This window comes from Sciurus vulgaris (assembly GCF_902686455.1).
Source record: "Sciurus vulgaris genome assembly, chromosome: 9".
Classification (NCBI taxonomy): domain Eukaryota; kingdom Metazoa; phylum Chordata; class Mammalia; order Rodentia; family Sciuridae; genus Sciurus; species Sciurus vulgaris.
Genome location: NC_136469.1, coordinates 57,699,216 through 57,725,516, shown reverse-complemented (window position 1 = coordinate 57,725,516; position 26,301 = coordinate 57,699,216). Strand labels below are relative to the sequence as shown.

General features: G+C 35.7%; 1 protein-coding gene across 4 annotated transcripts in view; it reads left to right on the top strand.

Moving 5' to 3' along the window:
- BANK1 (B cell scaffold protein with ankyrin repeats 1) overlaps positions 1 to 26,301 on the top strand; it is a 328,435-nt gene that overhangs the window by 60,325 nt on the left and 241,809 nt on the right. For all 4 annotated transcript variants that reach the window (XM_079153818.1, XM_079153816.1, XM_079153817.1 and 1 more), the window contains exon 3: positions 23,737 to 23,891. In XM_079153818.1, coding sequence (XP_079009944.1) covers positions 23,737 to 23,891 — 155 coding nt within the window. The remainder of the gene's footprint in view (positions 1 to 23,736; positions 23,892 to 26,301) is intronic.

Genomic DNA, 26,301 nt, shown 5'->3' with positions numbered 1-26,301 from the left:
AAATTCTATTTTTGTTATTTTTATTTTGTTTTTTTCTACTTTTTTGTTATTATATATCGAGAATGAAACTTAAATTCCAAAATTATTAATAGTAATTTATTAGTCCTAGACACTAGAATAAAATTGTGATTTATTTCTTCCTAATAAAATACAACCAAGGCAGTTGTTTGGGATATTTTTAGTTGTGTTGGCTACAGCACTCTTTACTTTCAATAGCTTTTAATCACATTGAAATTGAAATTATGAACATGGTGCCCTCTTTTCCACATTTCTACCACTTCCCTTTTATTACTCAGGAGCATTGTGCCATTAACTGCTTAGTTATTCTCAACATTCGAAACATCTTAACTCCTCTTAGCTGAGTTTCTCTTCATTTTTGTCAAAAGTGATCCTTCTTTTTAATGTTTAAATTTCACATTCAAAATGGTTATCTGCTGTATTAATAGCACCATTCCAAGACTTTTCCAAACACAGACTCTGATATTAGAGAAGAAACTACATGGAGCCATTGCTTGTTATCTGCAGGGTGTTGGATTCAGGTCCTCCATGACCAAAATCCAAAGATGCTCAAACTCCTTATATAAAATGATGCAACCTTTGCATATAACTTATACCTATCCTCTCAAACAGTTTAATCATCTCTAGATTACTTCTAATATGTACTTCTAATGTTCTAATGTAATATGTACTTACATTATTACTTCTAATAATGTAAATGCAATGTAAATAGTTTTTATACTGTATTGTTTAGGGAATCATGATGAGAGGAATGGTCCATATGTGTTCAATACAGACACAATTAAAAAATATTTTTGATTTATGGTTAGTTGAATTTATGGATGTAGAAATTATAAAAATCACAGAAGGCCAACTGTATAGACCTGTGACAAAGCAAAATTATAGCCTTATATTGAGAAAATGTCTGACTCTGAATTCTATACCAAAACAGTTGATATTCTAAAGTCCACAGAATTGTCATTCATGGTCCAAGGAACTCTGCCCATAGGTGGTAATTGAGTCATTAGAGGGAAATTTTTATCAATGAGCTCTGTTTGGCTTGAACATACCTTTCCTTAGCTAATGATCATACATTTCCTAGTCTCATTAATTATTTCCCTAGCAGACATTTTAAATTTATTTTATTAATTTCAGTAACAACATTTTTTTTTCTCTACACTTGTATTTATGCTGGAAAATAAGATAGATCATATCGTAGCAGCTAACAGCGAACATAGAATGTACCAATATTGTTTCACGATATTTTATGTATAACATAGGGAATAGAATGAGAGGCTGTATATTTTAACTTTATTCTTCACTCAGAAAAACTATAGGCAGTTTAAATTAGATTTATAAATGAATATTTTAGAAGTCAGACATTTTATGATACCACTGAATGGAAATTCACTTAGTATACTATTCATATACAAAGGATATACATTTTTAACTTTAAATTTTCATGAGCTATTGTTATTTGAAATTATTTTTTACTACTACCTTAAAATTACTATCTTTGGGGAGTGCTGAAATTTTCAAAAATTTTCACTTGCAGATTAATAGTAGCAGAGTTGGAATGACAAATTTGCTAAGAATTATATTTATCCATTAAATTATTATTGTTGTCCATTTTGCATATCCTTTGGACTGTAATAGGTATTTTAAGAGAGATGGGATTCAACACAAATCCTTATCTTAAGCTCTCCCCATATTTTTTATTATTTATAATATTTATTATAAATAATAAATTTATTATTTAAATAATATTTATTATTTTTTGTAGTATTGATTGTATTATAGTACTATAAAGTGTAATTGTAGGGATGTAACTAACACCAATGAGTTTCTTAAATAACTTTCCATGTGAGGAAGTTTAACTAATTTAACATTACTTCTTATGAAAGCAACTTATAGGAATTCAGTTTTTCTAACACTATGAAAATTGAGAACATTTATTTTTCAGCCTTACTTGAAAGCCACCTGATGTCTTAACTAATGCTCTGGCATTCCTTTAACGAATCTGGAAGCTTCTTAAGCAAAAGAATTTGTCTCAATTCATTACTCACAATGATATACAAAATAATTTTTCATTGAACTGTAGAAGTTCTTTTCAACTCCTTGAAATTCTGTTTTTTTTTATTGAAAACAAATGGGATACATGTTGTTTCTCTGTTCGTACATGTAGTAAAGGCATACCATTTGTGTGATCATAAATTTACATAGGGTACTGTTGTTTGACTCATTCTGTTATTTTTCCCTTCCCCCCACCCCTCCCACCCCTCTTTTCCCTCTCTACAGTCTTTCCTCCATTCTTGCCCCCCTCCCTAACCCTAACTCTAACCCTAACACTAACCTCTCCCACCCATTATGTGTCATCATCCACTTATCAGCGAGATCATTCCTTCTTTGGTTTTTTGAGATTGGCTTATCTCACTTAGCATGATATTCTCCAATTTCAGCCATTTGCCTGCAAATGCCATATTTTATCATTCTTTATGGCTGAGTAATATTCCATTGTATATATATATACCACAGTTTCTTTATCCATTCATCAATTGAAGGGCATCTAGGTTGGTTCCACAGTCTGGCTATTGTGAATTGAGCATCTATGAACATTGATGTGGCCTGTATCTCTGTAGTATGCTGATTTTAAGTCCTTTGGGTATAGGCCAAGGAGTGGGATAGCTGGGCCAAATGGTGGTTCCATTCCAAGCTTTCTGAGGAATCTCCACACTGCTTTCCAGAGTGGCTGCACTAATTTGCAGCCCCACCAGCAATATATGAGTGTACCTTTCTCCCCACATCCTCGCCAACACCTATTGTTGCTTGTATTCTTGATAACCGCCATTCTAATTGGGGTGAGATGGAATCTTAGGGTGGTTTTGATTTGCATTTCTCTTATTACTAGAGATGTTGAACATTTTTCCATATGTTTGTTGATTGCTTGTAGATCGTCTGTGAAGTGTCTGTTCATTTCCTTAGCCCATTTGTCAAATGGGTTATTTGCATTCTTGGTGTAGAGTTTCTTGAGTTCTTTATACATTCTGGAGTTAGGGCTCTATCTGAAGTATGATTGGCAAAGATTTTCTCCCACATTGTAGGCTCTTTCTTCGCATTGCTGATAGTTTCATTTGCTGAGAGAAAGATTTTTAGTTTGAATCTAACCCAGTTATTGATTCTTGCTTTTATTTCTTGTGCTATGGGAGTCCTGTTGAGGAAGTCTGGTCCTAAGCTGACTTGTTGAAGATCTGCACCTACTTTTTGTTCTACAAGATGCAGGGTCTCTGATCTGATTCCAAGGTCCTTAATACATTTTGAGTTTAGTTTCATGCACGGTGAGAGATATGGGTTTAGTTTCATTCTGTTGCATATGATATGGATTTCCAATTCTCCCAGCACCATTTGTTGAAGAGGCTATCTTTTCTCCATTGCATATTTTTAGCACCTTTGTCTAGTATGAGAAAATTATATTTATTTGGGTTTGTGTCTGTGCCCTCTATTCTGCACCATTGATCTACCTTTCTATTTTGGTACCAATACCATGCCGTTTTTGTTGCTAGTGCTTTGTAGGAGAGTTGAAGATCTGGTATTGCGATACCCCCTGCTTCACTCTTTCTGCCAAGGATTGGTTTAGCTATTCTGGGTTTCTTATTCTTCCAGATGAATTTCATAATTGCTTGCTCTATTTCTGTAAGGTACATCTTTGGGATTTTAATTGGAATTGCATTGAATCTGTATAGCACTTTTGGTAGTATGGCCATTTTGACAATATTAATTCTGCCTATCCAAGAACATGGGAGATCTTTCCATCTTCTAAGGTTTTCTTTAATTTCTTTCTTTAGTGTTCTGTAGTTCTCATTGTAGAGGTCTTTCACCTCTTTTGTGAGATTGATTCCCAAGTTTTTTTTTTTTTTTTGAGACTATTGTGAATGGGGTAGTTTTCCTAACTTCTCTTTCTGAAGATTCATCAGTTATGTATAAAAATGCATTGGATTTATGAGCATTGATCTTATAACCTGCTACTTTACTGAATTCACTTTGAGTTCTAAAAGTTTTCTTGTGGAATTTCCTGGTTCCTCTAAGTATATAATCATATCATCAACAAATAGTAATAGTTTGAGTTCCTTTTTTCCAATTCATATCCCTTTAATTTCTTTGGTCTGTCTAATTGCTCTGGCTAGAGTTTCAAGGACGATATTGAATAGAAGTGGTGAAAGAGGGCATCCCTGCCTTGTTCCAGTTTTTAGGGGGAATGCTTTCAGTTTTTCACCATTTAGAATGATATTGGCCATGGGCTTAGCATAGATGGCCTTTACAATGTTCAGGAATGTTCCCACTACCCCAATTTTTTCCAGTGTTTTGAGGATGAAGGGGTGCTGTATTTTATCAAATGCTTTTTCTGCATCTATCAAAATAATCATGTGATTCTTGACTTTAAGTCTATTAATATGGTGAATTACATTTATTGATTTCCTGATGTTGAACCAACCTTGCATCCCTGGGACGAAACCCACTTCATCATGGTGCACTATCTTTTTAATATATTTTTGTATACAATTTGCTAAAATTTTGTTGAGAATTTTTGTGTCAATGTTCATTAAGGATATTGGTCTGAAATTTTCTTTCCTCGAAGTGTCTCTGTCTGGTTTACGTATCAGGGTAATATTGGCTTCATAGAATGAGTTTGGGAGGGTTCCCTCCTCTTCTATTTCATGGAATACTTTGAGAAGTATTGGAATGAGCTCTTCTTTAAAGGTTTTGTAGAACTCAGCTGAGAACCCATCTGGTCCTGGACTTTTCTTTGTTGGTAGGCTTTTGATGACTTCTTCTGTTTCATTACTTGAAATTGGTCTATTTAAATTGTGTATGTCCTCCTCGTTCAGTTTAGGCAATTCATATGTCTCTAGAAACCTGTTGATATCTTCAAAATTTTCTATTTTGTTGGAGTATAGATTTTCAAAATAGCTTCTAATTATGTTTTGTATTTCAATCCTGTCTGTTGTGATATTTCCTTGTTCATTCCAAATTTTAGTGATTTGGGTTTTCTCTCGTCTTCTCTTTGTTAGTGTGGCTAAAAGTTTATCAATTTTGTTTATTTTTTCGAAGAACCAACTATTTATTTTGTCAATTTTTTGTATTGTTTCTTTTGTTTCAATTTCGTTGATTTCAGCTCTGAGTTTAACTATTTCCTGTCTTCTACTATTTTTTGTGTTGGTCTGTTCTTTTTCTTGTCATTTATTTGTTGAGTTTTACTTCTTTTATTGAATGAGCTCCATGAAATAAATTTTTCTCTAAGTACAGATTTCACAGTGTCCCACAGATTTTGATATGATGTTTCTTTGTTCTCATTTACCTGTAGGAATTTTTTAATTTCCTTCCTAATATCTTCTGTTATCCATTCATCATATAATAACATATTGTTTAATCACCAGGTGTTGGAGTAGTTTCTGTTTTTTACTCTTTCATTTATTTCTAATTTCAATCAATTATAATCTGAAAGAATACAAGGTAGTGTCTCTGTCTTCTTGTATTTGCTAACCTTAGCTTTGTGGCATAATATATGGTCTATTTTAGAGAAGGATCCATGTGCTGCTGAGAAGAAAGTGTATTCACTCTTTATTGGATAGTGTATTCTATTAATGTTTGTTAACTCTAAATTGTTGATTGTGTTATTGAGATCACACAATCTTCTTTGTTCAAATTTGTTTGGAAGATCTGTCCAGTGGTGAGAGAGGTGTGTTGAAATCACCTAGTATTGTTGTGTTATGGTCTATTTGGTTTCTGAAATTGAAAAGGATTTGTTTGACATAAATGGATGAGCCACTGTTTGGGGCATAGATGTTTATGACTGTTGTGTCTTGCTGATTTATGCTTCCCTTAAGCAGTATGAAATGTCCTTCTTTACCCCTTCTGACTAACTTTGGCTGGAAGTCCACATTATCTGAAATGAGTATGGATACCCCAGCTTTTTTGCTGAGTCCATGTGCATGGTATGTTTTTCCCCATCCTTTCACCTTTAGTCTATGGGTATCTTTTTCTATGAGGTGAGTCTCTTGCAGGCAACATATTGTTGGATCTTTCTTTTTAATCCAATCTGCCAGTCTATGTCTTTTGATTGATGAGTTCAGGCCATTAACATTCAGGGTTATTATTGAGATATTATTTGTATTCCCGGTCATTTGGTTCATTTTTTAAAATTTATTTATTTATTTATTTTTACATGACTTGGTTCTTCCTTTATTTAACAATTCCTTTAGGATAATTTCCCTCTTTGCTGATTTGCTTCTTTGTTTTTCATCTCTTCCTCATGGAATATTTTGCTGAGAATGTTCTGTAATGCTGGCTTTCTTTTTGTAAATTCTTTTAGCTTTTGTTTATCATGGAAGGATTTTATTTCATTGTCAAATTTGAAGGTAAGTTTTGCTGGGTATAAGATTCTTGGTTGGTATCCATTTTCTTTGAGGGCTTGAAAAATGTTGTTCCAGGTCCTTCTAGCTTTTAGGGTCTGGATTGAAAAATCTGCTGATATCCGTATTGGTTTCCCCTTGAATGTAGTTTGGTTCTTTTCTCTCACAGACTTTAAAATTCTGTCTTTATTTTGTATGTTAGGTATTTTCATTATAATGTGCCTTGGTGTGGGTCTGTTGTAATTTTGTGTATTTGGAATCCTATAAGCCTCTTGAACTTGATTTTCCATTTCATTCATCAGATTTAGGAAATTTTCTGATATTCTTTCATTGAATAGATTGTTCATTCCTTTGGTTTGTTTCTCTAAAAATTCCTAATTCCAATAATTCTTAAATTTGGCCTTTTCATGATATCCCATAGTTCTTGTAGATTCTGTTCATGATTTCTTACCATCTTCTCTGTTTGTTCAACTTTCTTTTCATGGTTAAATATTTTTCTTCAATATCTGAGGTTCTGTCTTCCAGGTGTTCTATCCTATTGGTTATGCTTTCTATGGAGTTTTTAATTTGGTTTATTGTTTCCTTCATTTCAAGGATTTGTTTGGTTTTTTTTTTTCAGTATCTCTAACTCTTTATTGAAATGTTCTTTCGCTTCCCTTATTTGCTCTTTTAACTGTTGATTCGTGCGATCATTCAATGCCTGCATTTGCTCTTTCTTCTCATCATTCAGTGCGTGCATTTGCTCTTTCATCTCCTCGTTTGCTTCCCTAATCATTTTAATTATGTACATTCTGAACTCCCTTTCTGTCATTTATTCTGCCATGCTGTCATTGGATTTTATTGATGTAACATCTAGATTTGTTCGGGACATTTTCTTCCGTTGTTTTCTCATATTGTTCAGGTATCAGTGGACCGCTGAGATATTGCAGATTTCCTCTATTGACTTACAATGTCCCTGAAGATTTCTAATATATCCCCTTTAGCCTTCAGTAGCCTGAAGTTTTGGAGGATGTTGATAATGCAGTGCTCCACAGGAAGCTGCCTCTCTAGGGGTGGTGGCCTTCAAGTTGGGTATATTCCCTGCTAGTGGGCAGAGGTGCCTCCACTAGTTGACAAATGGACATCCAAAGGGGAACTAGGCTGCGGGCTGAGGCAAGGCCTATTTGGGCCTGTGTCTCTGGTTTTACTGTCCTTGTGGGAAAACCTCACCCAGTAGGAAAGACTCACTTGGTGGGGAGGTCTCGCTGGTCAGTTTCCATCCTAGAGGTTCCCCTCAGTCCACAGCTACAGCCTGGGCTGGGCTGCCTTCCTCTGCAACGTTCCCAGGGGCCCAGACCTCCCTCCTGGGTCTGGGAGCCTCACCCTTCACAGAGGAGTCTCCTTATGTTGCCTCTTCTCAGAGAATCTCCCCGCAGTCCTGGAAACTTTGCTCTGCCCCTCAGCTTGTCTCTGTGCGGCTCTTCCACCACGACACTACCTAGGTCCTGGGACCCTGCTCTGCACCTAATCGCCTGGCTATGTGGCGCCTCCTCTGAGCAGCCACCTGGAGCCCCGTACAGTCACTTCGAGTCCCAGCGATCAGCCACACTACTCTTCCTCTGGGCAGTCACCTGGTGTTCCAGTGTGGTCTCTAGGAGTCCAAGCAACTCACTGCGTACCTCCTCCTCCCAACAACTGCTCATAGCCCTGGTACAATCACTCTGAGTTCAAGTGACCTACCGTGCTCCTCCTCCTCGGGGCAGCCCCCTGGGTGTTCAGGAGCAGTCGCTCTGAGTCCAAGCAACCCGCTGCACACTTCCTCCTCCAGGCAGCCTCCCGAAGCTCTGGTGCGGCCACTCAGAGACCAAGAGACCCGCCGCGCTCCTCCTCCTCCTCCAGGCAGTCCCCCGGTGTTCATTCTGAGTCCAAGCAACTCACTGCGTACCTCCTCCTCCCAACGACTGCTCACAGCCCTGGTACAATCACTCCGAGTCCAAGTGACTTGCTGTGCTCCTCCTCCTCCGGGCAGCCACCCGGAGCACTGGTGCAGCCGCTCAGAGACCAAGCGACCCGCCGTGCTCCTCCTCCTCCTCGAGGCAGCCCCCCGGTGTTCAGAGTGGTCACTCTGAGTCCAAACAGCTCCCTGCACAGCTCCTCCTCTGGGCAGCTGCTCATAGTCTGGAGGTGGGTGCTCTGAGTCCAAGCAACCCACCGCGCTCCTCCTCCTTCTCTAGGCAGCTACCCAGTGTTCAGGAGTGGTCGCTCTGAGTCCAAACAGCTCTCCGCGCACCTCCTCCTCTGGGCAGCCACCAGAGCCTCGGTGGGTTGCCCCGAGTCCCAGCGCTGTGCTGAGTGGCCTCCTCTGCGATGCTCCCAGTTGTCCTAGTTCACGGCTCCAGCGGGGGGAGGGGTGTCTCGTTGGGCAACTCTACTTCACAAAGTTCCCTGCGTTCCGGGACTACCGCCCCATCCGGGATGCGTCCTCAACGGGAGAGACTCACCCGGTGGCTTTGAGTTTGTCCCAAGTCTCTCAATATCTCCTCTTTTAGATCCTGAGTCCTGGAGCAACATGAAATGCAGCCACCCTCTAGTCCGCCATCTTCTCCATGGTCTCATTGAAATTCTTTTAGAATTTTAGATGTGGTTTATGTCTAATGTGTAATTGTTGCTTAGTCATTCAAGCATCTTAGAAGTTAGGGAAAACAAGCTATACAACTGCATTTTGTCCATCTTTTTTTAAGATAAATATTATGTAGTTTCTAATATTTAACTTCATAGTGTATTTGATCTCAAAAATATTTATAGTATCTTTGAATAATGGACAAAACTTTTATAATCTAAATGAAAATATTGAAGGCTTTCTATTTTATCATTATAAAAATAATGCATGTCTAAAAAAGTCTGAATAGTACAAAAAATATAAAAGAAGGTGGAATAATGTCACTTAGAATAGTAACACTGAGAGGCAAACACTGTTGACATTCTGACATATTTCATTCCATAGCTAATTTCTTATAGTATAGAATGTAAGGCATTTGAAAGTTGAGGGAGTACTGACTAAATATGTACATGTAATAATTTAAGAGCAAAACCGTATACATACCACATTTTCTTTATCCATTCATCTTTTGAAGGGCACCTGGGTTGATTTATATTAGAGAAAAAGCAAAGCACAATGACGAGTATAGACTATATTTCAACAAATATTGGAATAATTTTTAACATATTTTAAAAACCTGAAATAATAAGCCAAGATGTCAAAATTTGCCTTTGACTAAGGAATAATATATTAACCACTGTTCCATGAGAAAATGAAAATCTCAAAATCAATGTTGCATTCTAATAAAAGATTCCATTTTGGAACAAATAGTTCAAATAATGAAACAAAGCTCTAACATCTGGAAGCATAGATTCAAATGGTAATAATAACCTTATTACACTCAACTGTGTAGTATAATGGCATAGCAAGATCAAGTGTGTCAGAGATAAGCTGAAAACAGATGAACTATTATGAAAAAAGAAAGAAGGTAAAAATTTATATGAGGATTTTTCTAGTTCTTTCTAGAAGAAATGTGAAAAACCCTTCTTTTAAAGAAGGATTTATACACTTTGTTCTGGAGTTAAAAGTAGAAAGTAGTCTCACATATCTTCTCAAACGTCCTTATTTGACAGATGGTGAAACTGGGACCCCCTAGACATTGCACTGTTTGTGTAGGATCCATGGTCTGGAAGTGGGGGTATCTGGGAAAATCCAGATGAGTAGAAGCATTGGCTTCTCCATTTCAAAGTCTAGCTCTCGAGCAGTGCTAGTACTTACACAGGAGAGCACATCATTTCTCTTCCCTTGTTTGTTTATGATTGAAATATTCCTTTATTTTTACATTTTGAAACAAGATTTACGTTCTAACATTCATTAGTTTCATGAACCAAGAACTAAGAAGGCTTATCTTTACCAATTGAAATGATTCCATATTTGTCACTATAAAGAAGGGCCATTTTCTCTGGCAGTGAGAACCAGTCAGACAACATACAATGCCCCTGCTCCTGCCCAACCCAGAACTTTTTGTAACAAAACATTCTTGTGAGATAATTCAGTCAGAATGAGAAGTGATATGCATGCTCACTTACATGTAATCCACCATTTCTAATGAAATTAGCAATGTAACTAAGACATCAATTTAATGTCAAACAGGGTATAATCATATGCTAGGCAATAATAAATGTTGTAGACATTTTCTCTGGAGGTTTCAGCCATATGTTGTTTTTAACAGCTCTGAAAAGTTTGTCTTTGATTCTGTCAGATCGTTCCTGTGATAAATTATGTGCATGGATATAACTGTGGATGGGAAACAGCACAGTCTACTGACCAAGCTTATCTGAAGTCTGACTATCTAGGCCCTCTCTTGACTCTATAGTAACCAGCTGTGGCCTTGGAAGAGTTAATTTACTAGGCATTACCTTACGTTGCTCATTTAAATCAGCAGCCCCAACACCTTTCCTCTCACTTCCTATCAGTCTTCCGGTCTTTGATTTTCTTCCTACCACTCCACCATCATTTCTTGCATGTTATATTTTAGTCATATTGGTTGTTTCCCTTACTGCCCACCCCCACCCACTTGATTACAAATTCTATGAAGGAAGCCTCAACCATTCTATCCTTCTTATCCTGAACAGTAGCACCTGTACATAGTTTGCTGATGTAAATTTGTTCAAAGAATAAATGAATTAATCTATATAATGAGGATAATACTATTACCTACCTTATAGATTTGGTAATTAAATGTGTTAATATATGCATATCACAAAGAATAATATTTGGTATATAATAAATGTTCAATAGTTGTTATTAGCATTCCTGAGGAGGTTGGTTTATAAAATCATGGGTATTCATTTTTTATTAAATCCCTACTTAAGATTATTTTCCTTTTAGATAATGAATTGATTATGGCTTTCCCTTTCACTTGCCAAACTGGAAGTGATCATCACTAAAACATTCCAGCTTCCTGGCAGTAAGTTAAGACTGACAGGGAAGGAAAAGATCAGATGCTTGAGCCACCTGCTAAGATAATAGTTATTCACTGAGGATTTAAGAGAAACTCAAGTCCAGTGTTAAGGGCATGGAATTCAAAGTGAAGGGTAATATTATTTTGTTAACTTATTTCATGACTTTACTTTTTAATCATTTAATCGTGGTAGTAAAAATAACATAAAAGAAAGCAATTCTATTGGCACTTAATAGGTGAATTCAATGAGCAATCTCTCATTCTTTTCAAAGGCAAAATCTCTCGGACAATATTGCCTTCTACTCTCTTTCTTGTCTGTGTTTATAGAGGTCCTTTTCATGTCCTCCTAGATGTTCCCAACTTCCCCTCTGAGCGACTAGGCCACTGCCTGAGTTCTAGCTGCTTGATGGGCTCATGCCCATCAAGGTTCATGTGGGGCTGAACCTACAGGCCTTGCTCCTACATCCTACGCATATCCCCTTGTATCCTCCTGAGGACTGTCACACTAGCATCCATAGTTATGCGTATAGACCTGTAGTGTGCTGGAGGCAATGCCAGAAATGGGAACATGCAGGTCTCTACTAATTCCCTGGGTCTCATGACAGTTGTGAATAGACCCTTTCCAAAGATAGGTTGGGCACTTTTCCATTCAATCCACTTATTTTAACTTCATCTACTTGATGTCTTTCCAACTGAAATATAATAGTTTATTCATCTTACAAGTCATTATTGAATGCCTATCATGTTCAATAATGAGCAATATAGGCAATGACTCAGTCTGATGGAGATTGAAGAGTGATGAAATCATAGTTCTAATGACTAGAAAGTTCTCTCCTATTCACCATTTCACGTGTCAAGCCCACTTCTGAGGAGGCCAACCTGAATGCCTAATTCGTGTCTTTACTTTAACATCTAACAGGTGGCAGTAGTGTTTTTAGTACATGAAGATGTATATATATACATATGGATATATACATATGTATATATATATGTAAATGATCATATATATTCATGATATATAAGCTATTTAAATTATACATATATATCATATAAAATATATATTGTAAAATATGTATATTTGATAAGTACGTGTAAGTATATGTTTCTACTGATTTCTTTAGAGCATGAACATAGTATATATAACATATATACCTAATTTGTATCTGTGATGGTCTCGTACTCATATCCTCAGGAAATGGAGATAAATAATCTATATAAATACATGTTTTGTACATGAACAAATATACACAAATCACTACATATGATTTGTGTGTACACACATACATGTCTTCATGGAATTAATACCTAACTATTCTCTAAATTACATTAAGCTTCAACCATTTTTTAAATAATACTAAAGTTTTTTTTTTTCTATCCAAGAGACAGAAGGTTCTCATTATTTATTTACTTTAGAAACTATAAGATTTTCCTGTTGAATTTACTACTTTATTATGGTTCTATTACCTTATTCCTAGACTAATTGTATTCCCTTTTTTAAAAAATTGATTCCCTATGGATACAGAGTACTGTATTTCTTCATATTTTTTGAAACTGTTAGAAGAGAAAGAGAAGTTTCTATTTGAAAAATTTATGGGGGAGGACCAGTTTCTGACTCAAAGAATTTAAAAACTGCCTACAAATAGTTTTGAATGATTGACAGAAATTCAATTTAATGCAGCATTAAGCTGATATTTATTATAGTTTTTGTGTATGTTCAAAATAAAATACAAAGTATGTGGAAATCTTGATAAACTATAAAAATCACTAGAAAAAAATTATTGTACCTAATATCATAAATATATATAAGATTATCTCGTTTTAGTTCTCATAAAAGGTGCATTTGCATGCTCAAGCAGAAACTAGAAACATTATACCAAAAAGGTAGTTGTGGTCATTTTCTAGGAGACAGAATTATGAGTGACTTACTTTTTCTTTTTCTTTACTTGTGTGTTTGATAGTATATATTGAAAATCTATTACTTACGTAAAGAACAAACTTAATTATGAAAATGGAATTCTTTTTGTCCAACAAAAATGAATGATTTTTGATAGTCTTATCTGATTAGCAAAGAAATATTATGGACTATTAAAAGTCTAATGTAAATTGGAAAGAATGAAGAAAAAATTTTAAAGGAATGTTATTCCAATCTCTCAGAAATAATAACTGCTGACTTAACAGTGAGATTTTCTTGTCACATGCTGTATAATATGTGCATGTAATAAATAATATTTTACACACACTACTTTTTATTCAGCTAAAATTATTGTCTCATACAATTGCAACTTCATATGTACCTGTGCTCAAACCGTTTCTTATTAATCTCTATTCAGATCAGTCTGTGCTTTTTCTTTCTTACTTATAAAGAAAGAATAACAAAAAGGAACTGCTAAGTTGTTGAGTATATGGGTTGAGTGTGCCTTATTATTCTGGAGGTATTTTTCAATGGAATTCATAAGATGACAAATAGAAAAGTCATCAGGTATAATTCAAAACAGAGTTAGAATGATCAGCACATACACAAACTTTCTCCTCTAGCCTCCATTTAAAAAACTAGCAACCAAAATGAATACAAAACTTTACATTGTCCACGAAAGAGAATAATTGAAAGCCTGAGCTCAGTTTTTGTTTGAAATGTTATTCAATAACTCTTGATTATATTTCACTGTGGGAAGTCACTGAAAGGGATCGTTACTGATAAGATATTGAACTTTCTTGGAGAATATAATTGGGTTTGTTTCATTAACTGGCTTTTTAATTTCTTTAGCTCAGTGCTTCATATGTATTCAGTTGCAAGACCTGCTGGCTGCTAAGAACATGGTAATGCTAGTACTGTACCATGTTAGCAACTCTCAAAAAGAGTTCAAAATGAAAACATGCAGGATGTCAACTAGCATGCTTAGCTGTTTCTCAGCTATGGTGGCTTTCTCTAGCTTTGTTCAGTTCCTGTTTTTAGGGTTATAGTGGTTGAAGTAAAGTTGTACTTCATTAAGACAACCAGACAAAGAATGTGGTACACAGAATAAATTACTGGCTTTGAGATACAAGCCATCTCCCCACCCACTCCCCCCAAAATTAGCTCCACATAAATTTATCTAATTACTAAGCTAGGAAACAAATACTTTTAAGCCTCTAGTTTGTGCCAGGCACTATTACACACACTGGAGATATAGAGGTGGAAAAACAAAATAAAACAAAGAAAACACACAAAATTCCTAACTTCAAAAGCTTATATTTTAAATAAGATGGACAAGAAATAAGGAAACAGGTAAAAATATAATATAATTTCAGTTAGTGACTATGCTTATGATAATGTTATGGAAAGATATTACATTAAGGTGTAATTATTGTTATTACACACTGCTTCTCAAACATCTATATAGATTCATATCTCTGAGGATCCTTTGAAAATACAGATTCTGCCTCAGTTGATCTGGGGAGGCCTGAATGCCACAGTTTTCATGGACCACACTCTTGAATTGCACAACATTCTAACATTTCTGTGTGGCAACTTTAATTACTACGGGGTGGGTAAGGGGAGTGAGTTATTTGCTGGTGATAAGGAAGGAGGAGAGGGAAAGGGTCAGCAAAAAGAGAAAACATAGTAAACATAACAGCATGGAAATCCAGAAAAGATGGAAAACATAGCCCCCCCCCCACAAAGCCAAAAACTCCTCACACATACACTTTGCTTTGGAATTATTAAAACTGAAAATAGTAGACAAAAGTACCCAGAGTGAAGAATAGCTTTCTATTCATGCTAACGTTTTATAGAACTTTAGCTGGTCGAATGTGTGTGGTTAGGAAAACAGGGCTTTTAAAACAACGTAGATTTGTCTTCTTTCTTTGAAGATGAATGCTTGCTATTCTATACTAAATATGTTTGCCTATATTTATTTAGTAGGTAAGAAGTTTTGTTGCTGTAATTATTATTATTGCTTTGGAAGTTGGCTTAAATAAAGTACTGCTTATTCTGTGTTCCTTGTATGAACTACATAAGCAAAGGTTGTTTAAGAATGCAGGTGCAGCTGGACATGGTGACACACCCTGCAATCCCACTGATTCCGGGAGGATTAGAAGTTCAAGGTCAGCATTGGCAATTCAGCGGGACCGTGTCTCAAAATGAAACACACGAAGGGCTGGGGAGGTAGCTCAGTGGTACAGTGTCTGTGGGTTCAAACCCTAGTACCACAAAATAAATAGATAAAAAGAAAGCTGGTGCCTAGACCAATAGTTTGTGTACAAATTACATCTCTTTGTTCAGGACACAAGTTTACTTTTGGAGACATAGCTGTGTGCTTACCTGAGGGGAGGGGAGTGTGTTGTGGCCTTTGATATGACCTTAAAGCATAAGCATGCTAGAATCTGCACTGTTTAGGTATAATCAGCAGAACTGTTTTCATAGAATCATTTACCAAGATTATAAATTTGACAGAGACAAAGATGCTCAGTATTAAAATTTCCTTGAAATGTTGCAGATTTTTTAAGTCATAGTTAGAGACACAAAATGAGAGATCGATTTAGAATATTTTGAAATAAAACCCATTGTTTTTATTCATTTTGATATCAGATGAAAAAGAACGAAATTGATATTGAGTATCCTCTAGACAGCACATTAGCACATAATTCGTGTTCTTTTTTTTTCTTTTTATTGGTTCTTTTTAGTTATATATAGCATGGGGATTCATTTTGACATAATTATAAAAGCATGGAATATAATTTTTTCTACTTCAATCTCCAGTACTTTCCCTTTTCCTCCCCTCCTTCTTCCCCTTGTTCCCTTCCCTCAATTCTACTGATCTTTCTGCTATTTATAGTTCTTTTTAAATTAGTGTCTTGTTAATAGACACCACAGTGATTCCCTGTGTTATATTCATATTTGTGCACAAGAGAGTTAGGTCAGATTCATTCCACTATCTTCCCTTATCCCAGTTTTCCTCCCTTCCCTTCATTCCCCTTCATCTACTGCAGTGATCTTTCTTCTATTTTGATGGAATCCCATTCTCCTGTTTTTTTCTTCTTCTCTCTCTCTTTCTCTCTCTCCTTCCCTGATTTTGGACTATTTTCTGCAAATCAGAGAAAACATTCGACCTTTGCCTTTTCGGGTCTGGCTTATTTCACTTAGTATGAGAGTCTCCAGTTCCACCATTTACCAGCAAATACCATAATTTCATTCTTCCTTTTGACTGAGTAATATTCCAATGTGTATATATACAACATTTTCTTTACCCATTTATCAGTTCAAGGGCACTTAGGTTGTTCCCATAGCTTGGTTATTGTGAATTGTACTCCAATAAACATTGATGTGTCTGTGTCCCTGTAGTGTGCTGATTTTAGTTCATTTGGATATATATGCTGAGAAGTGGGATAACTGGGTCATATGGTGGTTCCATTTCCAATTTTTTGAGAAATCTCCATTCTTCTTTCCACAGTGTTGCATTAATCTGCAATCCCACCAGCAAGGTATGAGTGTACCTTTTGCCCCACATCCTTGCCAATGCTTATTATTATTTGTATTCGTGATAATTGCCATTCTGACTAGAGTGAGATGAAATCTAAATGTAGTTTTGATTTTTAACTTCCCTAATTACTAGAGATGTTGAACATTTTTTAAAAGATATGTGTTAGCCATTTGTATATCTTCTTTTGAGAGGTGTCTGTATAGTTCTTCTGCCCATTTATTAATTGAGTTTTTTAGTTCTTTATATATTCTGGATATTGATATCCTATGAAAAAGCAGGTGGCATAGATCTCCCATTCTGTAGGCTCTCTTTTCCTGCTCTTTGTTGTTTACTATGCAGAAGTTTTTTAATTTGATGCCATCCCACTTATTGATTTTCTGTTTTGTTTCTTGGGCTTTAGGAATCTCATTAAGGAAGTTAGTTCCTAGATCAATATGTTGGATAGTTGGGCCTCCATTTTCTTCAAGTTGTTGCAGAGTTTCTGGTCTAATTCCGAGGTCTTTGATCCAATGAGTTAAGAACAAGAATCACGTAATTATATCAATAGAGGTAGAAAAAGTATTTGACAAAGTACAGCACCAATTTATGTTTAAAACATTAGAAAAACTAGGAATGAAAGGAACTTACCCCAACACTGTAAAGGCTACATATGAAAAACCCAAGGCCAACATCATACTGAGTGGAGAAAAACTGAAAGCATTTCTTCTAAAAACAGGAACAAGACTAGGATGCCCACTCTCACCACTGCTATTTGACATAGTCCTTGAAACTCTAGCCAGAGCAACAGGCAAGAGAAGGAAATTGAAGGGATATGAATAAGAAAAGAAGAGCTCAAATGATCTCTGTTTGCTGATAATATGATTCTGTATTTAAAAGATCCCTAAAACTTCACCAGAAGACTTCTAGAGCTGGTAAACAGATGTAGAAATTAGGATATAAGATCAACATGTATAACTCAATCACTTTCCTATACTCCAGTAAGGAGTCCTATGGAAAAAAAATTAGGAAAACTATTCCATGGATTTGAACCTCAATGACAACAACAACAAAATACTTTGTAATTAATCTAACAAAGGAAGTGAAGAACTTATACAATGAAAACTATAGAACACTAAAGAAAGATATTGAAGACCTTAGAAGATGGAAAGACCTCCCATGAACTTGGATAGGCAGATTTAATACAGGCATAATGTCCATACTACAAAAGCATTATACAGATTTGATGAGGTCCTCACCAATATACCAATGACATTCTTCACAGAACTAGAAAAAGCAATTCTAAAAGTCATTTGGAAAAACAGGATACCCAGAACAGCAAAAGCAAGCCTGAGCAAAGACAGTGATGATGGAAGCATCACAAGCTAGGCTTCAAATTACACTACAGAACTACAATAATAAAAACAGCACAGTACTGGCACTGGGACCTGGAGAGCAATGGAATAGGATAGAAGGCAGAGGCAAAAGCCTACATAATTACATTTATCTAGTGAGAGACAAAGATGCCAAAAACACATTGAAGAAAAGATATCCTTTTCAACAAATGATGCTGGGAAAACTGGAAATCCATACATAGAAGAATAAAACTTCATCGCTATCACTCACCCTGCACAATAGATGTTTTATTTATTTATTTATTTATTTATTTATTTATTTATTTATTGCTGTGCTGAGGATTGAACCCAGGGCCTTAGTGATTGCTAGGCAAGCACTCTACCAACTGAGCTATATCCCCAGCCCTAGATGTACTATTTGACATAACAAATGCTCCTTGACTTATGAGGGCATTACAATTTGACAAACACATGAGAAGAAATTGTAAATTGAAAATACATTTAATATGCCTAACCTACCTAATGTCATAGCTTAGCCTAGCCCAACTTAAACATGCTCAGAACACATACATTAGTCCACACTTGAGTGTGGACTAACACAGAACCTGTTTTATAACCAAATATACTTGTATCCGAAAAAGGCTGGCAACACAGTACACAAGAATATCAGTCATGTGACTCTCTGGCTGACTTGGAGTGCCACTTGCTGCTGCTGTCCAGTATTTCCAAAGTATTATATAGTGTATTGCTAGTCCCGGAAGAAATCAAAATTGAAAATTACAGTTAACAATGAAAACATATCATAAAATTAAAAATGTAAGTTGAACAATCAGTTGGGGACCATCTGTAATCAATAAAATCCAACAAGGAAAACACTATTTATTAGACCACATGACTGAAGAAATTGAAGCTTAGTGCTTGGTACTTTCCTCAAAGTCACATAAGTAGACAAGTGTTTTTGTTTGTTTGTTTGTGTTTTTGTTTTCCTGTTAACTAGTGTTAGAATTTTAGTCATTGAACATTAAAGAATAACTTCTTTTTTGAAATTAAATAACTATAACAAAATAAGTCTAAATATGATAAAAATAAGATAATCCACTTTTTTCCCAAAATTCTTATAGTTTTGTCAATTTTCAGAAAATCTGTCTTTGCTTCGAGGTAGATTTAATCAGTTGGAAAAGAATTATGTACAAAATATTAATAAATCCACACTAAAACTGACACTTTAAGAATAAATAGATAGTATTAAAAAAGCTGTGTTTCAAAAGGCAAATGGATAGCTTTAAAAATTAAAGACATACTGTATGTTTTAATCCATAAAGGAGATTTTATTTCCTTATGCCTGTTTTCTAATGTTTTGCATTTTTAATAAGTGTACAATGGAATTTTATTGATTGAGAAAATGAGAAAAAAAAATGACTTGCCTTAAGGTAGCTTCTCCCACCCTAATTCTCAGTTTAAAAGGGAAGAGTCATCTTCGTTTCTGATATCACTCTTCAGAATTGCTTAGATCACTTTAATGTAATCATGTGTGATAATATGATTTCTTTCATATGCTATTTGCAAAGTAGTGTTTCCTGACCACTTTTTGGGTCATGACACAGGAAGTAATGTTTCTAATAAGACTGGAAGAAGGTGGGATGAGTCAGCTGTCCCAGAACTGAGACCAGTCTCCCACATTTTACTGTTCACTGTACACTGAATACCATGTGGGTTAGAGGTTAGATAGTGAATCTATGCAGGTAGATTTCAATTTAGTGCCTCCTCCCACCCACCCTAAACACATATCCTTTCCTTTTTCCTTCTTGTTTTTATTCTCCTACTTTATCATGGTAACCTGTTCCCTCTTAGCTGTTAAAGGTTTGAATCTGGAATGTCCTTCAAAGGCTCATGTTTTCAAGTCTAGGTCACCTGCCAGTGTCACTGCTGGGAGGTAGAGGAACCTTTATGATGTGGGGTGTAGTGGGAGGTCACTGGGGTGTGCCTTTAAAAGGGATATTGGGACCGACCCCACCCCTTTCCCTCTCTTTGCTTACTGATTGCTATAAGCTGAGCAGCATCCCTGCCATGACATTCTGAGTCACCCCAGGCTCAAAGGCAACAGAGCCAAGTGGCCATGAACTGAAACCTCTGAAACCCTGAGCCGAAATGAATCTTTCCTCCTTGTATATCTCAGGTACTGTGTCACAGTAATGGAAAGCTGACTAGCACAATAGTCAACACTTTTTGAGTCATTTAACTGAACAAAATCTTTTTTCAATTTTTTCTCTTTGTTGATTTTCATGTGTCTCTATCATGTGATAGAGTTCAAAAGAGTGACTGTCTTCGGTGACAATTCATGTTTTTAGTAGAAAATCACCATCAGTTAATTCTATCAGTTGTCATGTGGCTCCTCCTGTAAGTGTCCTCATCAAGACACCCACACACTACAGAGCCAATGCTTACAAATTTAACCCATAGAAAAGTGCTAAAGTACATTTTATTGTTTTTCTTTTTTCTGCTGACTTTGAGAATGTTGGGAAATACATCAGACTCAATTCTGCTCCTAGTCCTAGCTCACATTGTTTATAGAGTCTAGAGTTTTATTCTTAGGGCAAAAGCAAATTGCCTTTTGCTTGGTAGCAGGAGCAGTTAGGATATTGCCAGTTATCTCAGTGATTACAAATGAGATTTTAACTTATTACCTTGAGCTTTTACTCAAGAATTCTTTCTGCTCTTGAATTTTGAGTTTGTTGTCTCTTTAATTTTAGAAATTAGTTTTGAAAATTTAATATTATATTTGAAATTGCATTTTCCAAACATGTTTTGGTCTGTTTTTTCTGCTCTGGTACCTCTGCTTGTCTAGTTTCAGATTAACTTTGATCTTTCAGGGACTCTTAAATTTGTTCTTATAGAATGATACCATTTATCAGTTTTTAGCGTCCTAATATATTTATAATTTTTAAAATAATCTTTACTTTTATTTCATCCACATGTCATACAGGGGAATAGATACAGGTGTTTTGTCTATCATTCTCTACTTGAAAATATATAGTTTATCCTCTAAAATAAATACATGTTTATTATAAAAAATCAGTATAGACCTTACATGTACTATATTATTAATATTTTATACACATTTGTATAAAAAAGTTCCCTATAACTCATGGATTAAAAATAACCACTTTTTATATTTGGAATATACATAGCTAGTCTATTCTTATTCATTCATTCACGATTATGCCATAAATTTGTACTGCACAGTTCTGTATACACTTTATTAAAACAGAAACCTATTAAATTGACAATATGCAATTGACCTTTTTTTGAGTTATAAAACTTGCTCTTAGATGGTAAATATTCTGTGATGGAATTTTTATTAGTAACATCTTTTATCACATGGAATATTTTAATCTGTTCCCTTATTGCTTAGATTGCTTCCAATTTTCTGCATTATAAACAGTGCTTCTGTGAACATTCATAGAGACAAATCTTTTCATACATCCCTAATTATGTCCTCAGGATAAATAAAATTGTTCTTCTTAACCTAATATTGCAGAGGATTTGCAGAAAATTTTAGATACTGCTATGTTGAATGACTTACCCTTTTTTGCTTTAAGGAATATTAAATAAAAACAGTTTCTTAGTTCTTTTATCAATTCACAAAATCATTAAGCTTGTTTTATATAACTTTCCACCATTTTGATTTGTGTTTGAGTGAATATGTGGGGAAGAGAGAGAGAGAGGGAGAGAGAGAGAGAGAGAGAGAGAGAGAGAGAGGGGGAGAGAGGGAGGGGCAGGGAGAAAGAGAATGAGAATTCTTATGAAAGCATTTTAAATTGTTGAAGCACTAAAGGCTGATTTTCATTTATTTTCAAACATGACCAGTAATGGAAGAAATCTGGGAATCCCATGTGCTTTTTTGCCTTAATTCTGAAACTATCATAAAACAAAAACAAAACAAAGCAAAACAACAACGGCAAATGACTTTCCTTCCTAGATGAAGTGTCGAGACAGCTTTATCACACAATTGTCTCTTTTGTTACTCACCTTTTCTTGCTATCTTACCTGTAGAGAACTGGTGTATTTTACTTGTTTGGATACAATGAGAATAAAAGTCTAGCTCTGTGTGATTTTATTGACTTTGACTCTTCTTCCTTTTTATTGTCGCTGCTCTTTAGTCAAGGGCCACCAGGAACAGACTTGAACTATTTGGAGTTTTGTTTGTTGCAATGAAGAAAAGGCACACTATGGGGAACCATAGGATGTCTCAGTGAAAGAGTATTACAAAGGATTATAGGATTTAGGCTGGTGTTACGTGATTTGAGGGAGGGTTCAAGAAAAGAGGGCTTTGCTATAGTTTTTCTGCTTTCAGGAAGCAGGGTAATTTCATGATTTGATATAAGAATTACTCTACTTCAAGGAGGGTCAACTGTTCAAGTTTTCTTGGGACACAGGGGATTCCTGCAACAAGGTATTTTATTGCCTGCACCAGGAAAATCCCAGGTAAACTGGGTGGAGTGGTTCAGTTTGCTATTGGTAAAGCTGGCACTGGTAAAGACGCAGCAGCCAGGATGCCCGTTTGGCCCTTCTGTGGGTTTGGGTAATCCTGCTTTCGCAGAATGGTTTTGACCCTGTCTTTATCCACCACATATCCTTGCCTGGTACTGTGAAGGTATTGATGTTCAATAGGAAATCACTAGGGCCTACCTGTGAGTTCAAGGTGGGCTCCCGGAAAACCAAGGCATTCTTATGCCTCAGGCCAGTTTTATGGGTCAGAAACTGACCCTTGCTTTTCCTTTTATAGTTTCCTTGTTTGGGAATTTGAGGGATACTTAGAGGTGGGCCTAAGAGTTTACACATGTGACCTCATTTTGAGAGTATTAACTTTAGCCACATAAGTTCTATGTCCAAAAGAAACATTTTAAAAAATATATATAAAAAATTGTCCATTACTTCCTACATATTTTTCAACACATAACAATATTTTAATGATTGAAACTAAAAATAAAATTATTACATGTTAAAACAACTATTCTACCCTTTTCTTGAGACTTAAATTCACATTTAGTGTATTCAGTGTCCTTAATAATACCAACTTTAAAAAACAACTTTTTGATATAGAACACTTATTTTCATAGAATAAATTAACATTTTGATGAACATTAGTATTTCAGTATTAAACTAATATTTTGTAGAAGTATTAGTTTAGCTTATTAAATTAGAAATATAAGTCAAGGTTAATAATTCTTCTGATTTAAATTTTCTAGTTTAATATAATTTTCTTTATAACACAGAAAAGAAATTATTTAATGCTTTTTGGATTTATTATTTTACTGTTAAGTAAACATAAATAAATAGTAGCTGGAATTTTTTTAAGACACAACTAATGGATAACATTATATAGTTGATCTAGTCTGGTCATAAAGGTTATAATATTAGTTAAACTGAGAACATTATTTAACTTATTGATATATGCTTAATTATTTTTCCCATGTATGAATGAAATCTATTGATTGTCAATTAGTCTTTATAATAATGAATGAAATAATATAATCTATACTTGCAAAATTTTCTTTAGATTCTGAAGACTACCTTGAAGTCATCATTCCAACAGACCTAAAAGTCATGCATTCTGGGGAAATAAATCAGAGGAAGGATGATGAAGATTCATTAAAAGCTTTAAGAAGCACCATGCCACCAGTCGTAGTGCTTCCTGCTGAAATTCCATGTGAGGTCAGTAACTGTGTCTTATTTAAGGGACCCGCTGCTTTAATAAATACTGCATTTCACTAGACTGTAAGCTACAACATTTTGGTCTACCTTGCTCATGGCTATGTCCCCAGAACCTGGAACAATATCTTGCAATTATTAGGCATTTGACATGTATTTGTTGAGTAGCTGGACATTGGAAAATATATGAAAGTTGAATTTTATCCAGTGTTACTTGTAGATAGATATATAATTTTACATACACATACACAAACAATTATCAAGCTACTTAACAGTCGAATTTTATTTTGCCAAAGGGAAAGATACTCTTCATACCCTTAAATACAATTTAAAAATAATTATGTTAGAAACACTAAATTTTCCATTACAAATGTGTATTAAAGGCCAACATTATTAAGCAGAAATGTCGTAAGAGCTCCAAGTGCTGGTCCTTCAGGGAACAACTAGGGTTGGAGAAGATTTCTGGAAAGATCCCTATATGAAAGATTATTCCTGACATTTCTTCCTCCTCAACCTTCCTTGGAATGAACCAAGAAAATAAGTCACTTGCAGCACTTTGAACTGAATTTCTGGCTGTGTAATTTTCTGACAAAGGAAAGATGCTGGGCCTCAGTGTTTACAGCCTCTGAGGGGAACGAGCCAAAGACCCTGGGGCAGCCTTACAGGAGCTGCAGGAAAGGGTCCCTCTGATGGAAGCTAGTAGCTGTTCAGGATAGAAGGGCAGCAGCTCACTTATGACTTTGAGTGGGTCCCCTGATCCTGCAGTGGGGGAAGCTATACATCCCATGGAGTTGATTAAGCTTAATTCCCAAAATTCCACCCAAAATGCAGTCCTGAGCAGAAGAATTACTGTTTTAAGCTTCTCTGCTACCAGTTCTAGAGGAACAAAAACTGCTTTGACATTACCTTAGAGACCCCAGGAACTTCAACTGTACAGGTTTGAGGGAACTGACACAGATAATCAGGCAAAGAGAAATTACAGCGCATTTAAAAGACTCAGGAATTTAAGAAAGTGAGATGAGGCAAAATAACCTAAACTAGCTCCTATTGGGTTGGAAGAAACAGAAAAGAACTATAATAAAAGATAAATGTGAACTACTCTCAAGTAGATGAAATCAAAGCAGTAAAAAAATAATCTTCTGAGACTAAAAATAGCTCACCAGGAGTTAGGAAGTGAGTCTAAATAGCTGTTTTAAAAATATCTGCAACAGTAAAATTTGAGCACTATAAAACCCTCCTATTACTAAAGTCACAAAGAAAGTGAAGTCCAAAAATCCAGCCTCACTGTCCTCAAGGCAGAGCTGTCTTATGCAGACAGCTGGTGAGGACAGAGGTTGTTCAACAGCAGAGTCATAGACCCCTTTTTAATTGGCATGGATACAATTCTTTAAGACTCTCTGAAGCGAAATTAATTCAATATCAAATGTCTCTTTGTTACTCCACTTTTTAAAAAATCTTAAAAGTGAAATATGCAAGATTATTTTAACATGAGCCCACCCCTAAAATTTCAAAATAATCTAATCCTTTTGACCAAAAACGATTATTTCAGGCAAAACTTGTGTGCTCACGGCATAGATGTTAATAAAATCTGAATCCCTTTGACTGTTGCCAAGCACCACAGAAAAGACCATTAGCACCAAACTAAGTAAAATCATGTTTTGGGTTTGCTGGGGTAATGCTCCATGTATGCCAACTGTCAGAAAGCTCAACCCTTGAACTTCAACTCGTTTCTGAGAATTCTTCCAATTACTGGGGGAATAAAGACCACTTCAGAGTCCTCTCTCTTCACCTAGGAAGCAATAGTTGAGGTTTCTTTGCCATCCCAAGCTCCAAAAACTTAAAATACTGTTCCTGCTGGTCACCAGGTCTTATTTGAGATGTGCCTCATTCACACCCAGGTTCTTCAAAACCTATTAATTTCCCTTTGTAGTTGTGTTTCCAGCATGCTGACTTGAACATGAGTTCTCCCCAGGGGCCTAATCTTCATTCTGAGTTGGAAGTGACTTTAATTTCCTCCCCTTGCTGCTTCTGGCTGTGGAATTGCATTGTGGATCTGCCTCCCAGAGAAGTTCTGCTCCCTGTCCCCTCTTGTTCTAGAGACCAGCTTTGGTGGATTGTTAACTGAAGCAGTGGGTGATACCGCTGCTGCCGCCTGTAGCCCTGGGTACCTTGCTACTTCCCTCAGCACTCTCCCTTTCCACAGAGTTTAAAAATTTCCTAGGCCTTGAAAATCTTTCAAAGAAGCAGAAAAAAAATGTTTTTATCTTTTCAATATTTTTTCTACACGCTAGAGAAGCTAAGTCTCTAGTATTCTATTTATGTAAGTGATTCTCCGCCGCTCTGAGAAATACCCAAACAAGTTTTTGGTTTAAATCTGTTTTTTAATTCGGACCCTTTTAAAACTTTCTGTAGA